Source organism: Oryctolagus cuniculus, chromosome 9, assembly GCF_051225735.1.
Source record: "Oryctolagus cuniculus isolate XC-2025 breed Fujian yellow rabbit chromosome 9, ASM5122573v1, whole genome shotgun sequence".
Lineage (NCBI taxonomy): Eukaryota > Metazoa > Chordata > Mammalia > Lagomorpha > Leporidae > Oryctolagus > Oryctolagus cuniculus.
Window position 1 is genome coordinate 14,085,776 of NC_142875.1, and position 6,000 is coordinate 14,091,775.

Genomic DNA, 6,000 nt, shown 5'->3' on the forward strand with positions numbered 1-6,000 from the left:
TGCTGGGTCGGTCCCCTTGGAAGGTCGAGGCCCTCGCTGACTAACTGTCCCGTCCACCCTGCACGTGCAGTCGGCACAGGTGCCCCACGGCAGGGGTTGCGATCCTCAGGGAAGTAGAACCCGTCTGTGTGCGGGACGGGGGAGTGGGAGGAAGTGCCGTGAAGAGCGAGCTTGTTCTCACGCTCCGTGTGCGCTGTGTGTTTGCCAGAGACCCACCGCCAAGGAGCTGTTGAAGCACAAGTTCATACTCCGCAATGCCAAGAAAACGTCCTACCTGACCGAGCTCATTGACAGGTACAAGAGGTGGAAGGCCGAGCAGAGCCACGACGACTCCAGCTCCGAAGACTCGGACGCGTGAGTCGGCGCCGTCTGGGCTGCCCGGGGTGTGCGCCTGCGGGGCCTCCTGGTTCTCGTCTCTCGTTGGGGGCCCTTTTAGGGGCTGCTGCTTGAGTTGGGTGCCGCGAGGGCTCTGGGAACCGCACGGCCCCGTGGTGTCGCGCTGGAGCTCCTCCTGGTGAGGTCTGTCCGGTGGGGCTGCAAGCAGGGCTGGGCCCGGAGGCCTGGCGTCCTTTCTCGGCATGATGCTTCCTGTTCTTAAGGCTGCTCAGATGAAGCAGCCTCAGGTGTGTTTCCGAGGGTGTGAACGCGGGTTTCCGTGATCCTGTGTTGTGTAAAAGCCCGGACCCGGAAGTTAGGGAAGTTGGTGTCCGGTTGAGCATCTGGGCATTCCGTTGGCTGGAACGGGGATGGGCCCAGCACCTTACGTTAGGGATGGCGGAGCTGGGCTGAGCGATCCTGACAGGTGGGGGCCGGAAGCCTCCCGCGGGGCACCTTCTGCTCTCGGCACACCTGAGCCGCGAGCCCCTGGGCATGAGCCTGCAGTCCCCCGGGAGCTCTGCCGAGATCACGGGGCTCGGCGGCTGCTGAGGGGATGGTGCTGGAGACAGGCGGGAGCCCAGGGTTGATGACGCGGGAGGTTTCGAGTCAGGACTGGGCGATGGGTTTGGGTGGAGGAGAGGGCGCTCCAGCCGGGGCAACACGGCAGGTGTCACAGGACGCTGTGAGCTGTGTTTGAGTTGCTTACAGGATGTGCGGGAAAGGACACCGAGTGTGGCGCTCAGGCCGGGCAGGCAGGCGGTACAAATCTAGGGGCCACTGCTCTGAAAGGTCACTGGAGCCTTAAGAATACAGGTGTCACTCAGCAAGTGGGTGGGACGAGGAGAGCTGCAGGCCCCGCCCCGGCCCCGGGGACACCGCAGAGGGTGAACTGAACTGTGAGAGAGGGGAAGGTGCGGCCCAGTGGCTGGGCAGGCCCAGAGGCAGCAGGAGCTTTGCAGCCGAGGTTCCGATGGGGTGAGGCCGCCAGACTGACGCCCCTCAGTGAAGGGCAGCTGACGGGGGCCTTGGAGGGGCCGGCGGGGGGCTCTCGGTGGAGGGCAGAGGTGACGCGCCAGGAGGGGCCGGCGGGGGGCTCTCGGTGGAGGGCAGAGGTGACGCACCAGGAGGGCAGAGGTGACACGCCGGGAGGGGAGGGTGGGGGCTCTCGGTGGAGAGCAGAGGTGACACGCCAGGAGGGGCCGCCTTCCCTGTTAGGAAGAGGGTTGGTGTTGCTGCTGCTGACATGGTGGCAGGCGTTGATGGTGTCTGTCTCCTGCAGAAACTCCCAAGGGAGTAGGGGTGGGGCGTGTGGGCTGAGGTCGAGGGCTCGGGGCGGCACCCTGAGCGCCCGTGCACTGATGGACCCCGCCTGCTTCTGTGTTAGGGAAACAGATGGCCAGGCCTCTGGGGGAAGTGACTCTGGGGACTGGATCTTCACCATCCGAGAGAAGGACCCCAAGAGTCTGGAGAACGGAGCCCTGCAGCCAGCGGATTTGGAAAGAAGTAAGGTGCGTCTGCCAGTCCTGGAGTGATGGGCACTTGTCTCTGTGCAGTGACGGCTGTCTCGCGGGTAGAGCTGGCTGTGGGGGTGGGTGGGGTACCACACGCTGGCCCTGCCGGGAGCAGAGGGTGGGTGAAGGTCCCAGCACGAAGTGACTTCAGAGCTCTCTGCTGGACGGTGTTTGCCTGGTGTATTAGTGTTAACTCTTACTACACACCATGGTTGTGTTTGTGATTGAGTTTATTTATTTTTTTTAAGATTTTATTTTTTTATTTGAGAGGTAGAGTTAGAGAGGGGGAGACAGAGAGGTTTTCCATGCAGAGAGGTTTTTCACTCCCCCAGTGGCTGCCAACAGGCAGAGAGCTGAGCTAATCTGAAGCCAGGGGCCAGGAACTGCTGGGTCTCTCACACAGGTGCAGGGCCCAAGCACTGGGGCCATCTTCCGCTGCTCTCCCAGGCCACAGCAGGGAGCTGGATCGGAAGAGGAGCAGCCGGGACACAAACCAGTACCCATATGGGATGCCAGCACTGCAGGCAGAGGCTTAACCTGCCATGCCACAGTGCCGGCCCTGATTGAGTTTGTTTAAGGGCCTTAAAATTACTGCTTTTGGTCCTTACATAAAACTTAATTTTGACGAATTGTTTTAAATGTCTTTGTCTTCCGTCTGGTTTCAGTAGTGACTGCTGCACAGCTGGTGCAGCATCCCGCTTCCCAGTTGTTAGCTCCCTTTCCACGTGGGACGCAGGCCCTGCTTCCCAGGCCGCGTGGCTTTGCCTGTCCCTGCCGCTGAGGCTCGTCTAGCGCAGGCCCCCGGGGGGAGGTGGCTGACTCCGCCTCTGCGCCTGGATAGCCCCCCAGGAAGCCCCCGTGCCGCTGCCAGCACGCATGGTAACTTTCTGATGACTTCCTTCTCCCCTCCCCCTAGATGAAAGACATCCCAAAGAGACCTTTCTCCCAGTGTTTATCTACGATTATTTCTCCTCTGTTTGCAGAGGTAAGATGACCGGCTGACTGGGGGTGGGGTGGGGGGGTGGGGGGTGGGGAAGGTCTGTGCAGGGTCTTGCGGCCGCCAGCCTCAGGCGCTGCTTTCCGTGTGCGCCCCACCCCCCACCCCCGCTGGCCTCTGCTGGGCGGTGCCCACTGTGTGGCACCCCGTGAGTGCCTAGGCAGAGTGGCAGGGGCCACGTTACCAGCATCAGTGAGTCGCTGCCGGGCTGCTGCAGGCCTCCTGGGAGTCGCTGTGTTTTCCACGGCGCCCCCTCTCAGCGGCAGAGTCCTGTCGCCCACCGGGCTGCCCTCCTCCCCGAAGCCAGTGTGACTCCTGCTGCACTTGACGTTGCTTTTCTGTAACGGCAGAAGGAGCCAGCAGGCACAGCCTCACGGTCAGATCTGGAGGAGGCACAGGAAGCCGCTGGTCTCTGTGCTGCCTGCTGCCCTGCCCTGCCCTGCCCTGCCCCTCCCTCTCGCTGCTCTCGGCCGGGACCCGCGCACTCAGTGCCCTGTGCTCCTGTGTTGCAGCTGAAGGAGAAGAGCCAGGCGTGCGGAGGGAGCGTGGGTTCCATCGAGGAGCTGCGTGGGGCCATCTACCTGGCGGAGGAGGCCTGCCCCGGGATCTCCGACACCATGGTGGCCCAGCTCGTGCAGCGGCTGCAGAGGTGATGTGCTCGCCACGCTGCCTGTCCCTTGGCGCCTCCTCCTCGTACCTGCCTCTCTTGTTCCAGGCCACAAGGCGAAAGTAGGAGCAAGTTAGGGCAGACGTGTCTGGAATTCTGTGCAAATCAGTAGGCGTGAGTGACAGGACGCCAGAAACCAGCTGCAGGGCCACGGGACCCTGCACGTTGCAGCTCTTGCCACAGAAGTATGGGCTGATGGCCACGTGTCTGCCCACTCCTGAGTGTGTGCCCAGTTACTATTCGGAGAGGTAGCGTGCGTAGCCCTGCGAGCGACCACTGTCCAGCAACACGCAGGCTGCGGCACAGAGAGCCAGCAGCCGCCTGCTGCTCGGCCTCACTCCCGCTTCTGGCCTTAACCCTGGGGGATCCCCTCAGACTGGGAGCGACTGTGCGTGAAGCGCTCCAGAGCCTGTCTCCATCTCAGTTGGGGTTCGCTGAATTCTCTCGTGTTGTCAGCTCGTCCCATGATCTCATTTTTTAAGTTCTGGAAGCTAGAGTCAGGGTCTGTGGCTAGCACTTGCTGTTAAGAGACTTTACGTAACCATGAGTGGTCTGGGACAGCGCCGAGGGCTGGAAAGTTTGAGGAAAGTCACCAATACATCCTTGGCCAGGTTCTGCACCGTAAAGGGTGACAGCATCATAGAGTGGAGACTGCGTGACCCCTGGCCCCCGACCCCGTCACCTGCTGCACTGCCTTCCCTTGTCACATGCGAGCCGTGAGCACGTACCAGGGTTGTGAGTGCACAGAGGCCTTGTTAGACGTGGCCTGGGACATTGTGCGTTGCCCAGGACACAGGTAATCCTGTGCATACTTGCTAACTGGTGTAGATTCTTCATCTCACTTAGAAGTACAGGTCATTAGAATCTTAGTCTGTTTCATCCAGCTTGCATAATTTACTCACCTGTTTCTTTGTTGTTGGGCATAAAACTTTTTTCTTGTGATCATAGTAAATTTTGAAACATCTCGAGAGCGGTCTGTCTCCACACGTGGCTACAGAGTGGGCTGCTTGGATGAGGTCGGAGCTTTTGTGACTGGAAATGGTTGCCTGCGCTCACGCCCCCGCCACGTGCGTGCGGCCCGGGCGGCTGTGTGGCTGGGGCTTCCCCATTAGCTGTTGGAGGTTGCCGAGTCTGTGGGGAGTCACTTCCGGCTTCACTCCCGGCGTCCCTGCGGCCAGGCCGAGCACGTCCTGCCGTGCTGTTGTGCCCTGTGCAGGCGTCTGTGTTGCAGCCGTGATGCCTGTCATCGTCACGCGTCGTTTGGATGGTAGACTGATGACGCTGTTCATGTTGGCTCCATTTACGTTCCTGCAGCTTGGGTTGCTGTTGCCGTTGGTTCGAGTCTTCCCGTGGGGCCTGGAGGCGGCACTCACTCGGCTCCTCTTCTCTTCTCCCCAGGTACTCTCTGAGTGGCGGAGGAACCTCGTCGCACTGAGACGCCTTGGCATTTTGGGTTTTGTGTTTTTCTTTCTTCTTCATCCTCCTCCTTAAGAGTCAAGGAGAGCCTTTGCTGACTGCTGAACAGGTGCGCGGCCCAGGGGCCGTCCCCCCGGCCGCCGGCGCCCGGCGCGGGACACGTGGCGGCCCTCGCCGTGCCGCGGCCAGATGAAGTCTCCGGGACGGATGGGGTGGGGCTGTGCCTGCGCCTGCAAGCGATTGTTTTATTATTCCTGTTTTTACTTTTCACCATAGTGCACATATTCAAGGAGAGTGTCTTTAAAACTCACACAAACCGGAAGTGTATATTTGGGATTCCGATCAGGCAATGCAGACGCGAAACCTCAGGTATCCTGCTTCAAGCTGACAGCTCCCCCGGGAGACGCAGAATCGCTCTGGCGGGTCGGTGTACAGATCTGTATATAGTGTCATTTTTACGGAAACCCTTTTGGCGTGCATAAGGAATCACTGTGTACAAACTGGCCAAGTGCTTCTGTAGATAATGTCAGTGGAGTAAATATTTGACAGGCCATAACTTGAGTCTATTGCCTTGCCTTTATTACATGTAAATTTTGAATTATGTGAGCAGTGACTTGGGTTTTATTTTGTACTTGCAGGGTTTGCCATGAGTAATAACTCCCGCTCCTCTCTGTACCTCAGCACAGGCGCCATCCCCTTGGTACACTTAGATGTTGGTTTCCTGTCCCATTGATGGTACTATTTCTTGGTGTTTTAAATCGGAACATATCTTGTCTCATGGAGCTTTAAGTTATTGTTTCACGTTTCTCCCGGATGCCGCGCCCTGGGCCAGCCTTTGTTTGGAGTCGTGCCACTGCCGGTGTGCGCCGGATGTACCGTCTTCTCCCAGTACGATTTTCTGTTGCACCTTGTAGTGGAATCTGCATATCATTTCTGCCACCTAAAACGTCTGAATGCTTACACGAATAAATTTTATAACACACTTACCTTGCATACTCTCCTTGGGACGCGGCTCTGCGGAGCCCAGGGCG

At 59.2% G+C, this 6,000-nt stretch overlaps 1 protein-coding gene across 2 annotated transcripts in view; it reads left to right on the top strand.

Annotated features, from left to right (window-relative positions):
* Nucleotides 1–5,951, top strand: part of STK24 (serine/threonine kinase 24) — an 87,606-nt gene extending 81,655 nt beyond the window's left edge. For both annotated transcript variants that reach the window (XM_089303486.1, XM_089303487.1), the window contains exons 7-11: nucleotides 209–354; nucleotides 1,763–1,886; nucleotides 2,806–2,874; nucleotides 3,399–3,535; nucleotides 4,952–5,951. In XM_089303486.1, coding sequence (XP_089159612.1) covers nucleotides 209–354; nucleotides 1,763–1,886; nucleotides 2,806–2,874; nucleotides 3,399–3,535; nucleotides 4,952–4,988 — 513 coding nt within the window. In that variant the 3' untranslated portion in view covers nucleotides 4,989–5,951. The remainder of the gene's footprint in view (nucleotides 1–208; nucleotides 355–1,762; nucleotides 1,887–2,805; nucleotides 2,875–3,398; nucleotides 3,536–4,951) is intronic.
* The last annotated feature ends 49 nt before the right edge of the window (nucleotides 5,952–6,000 follow it).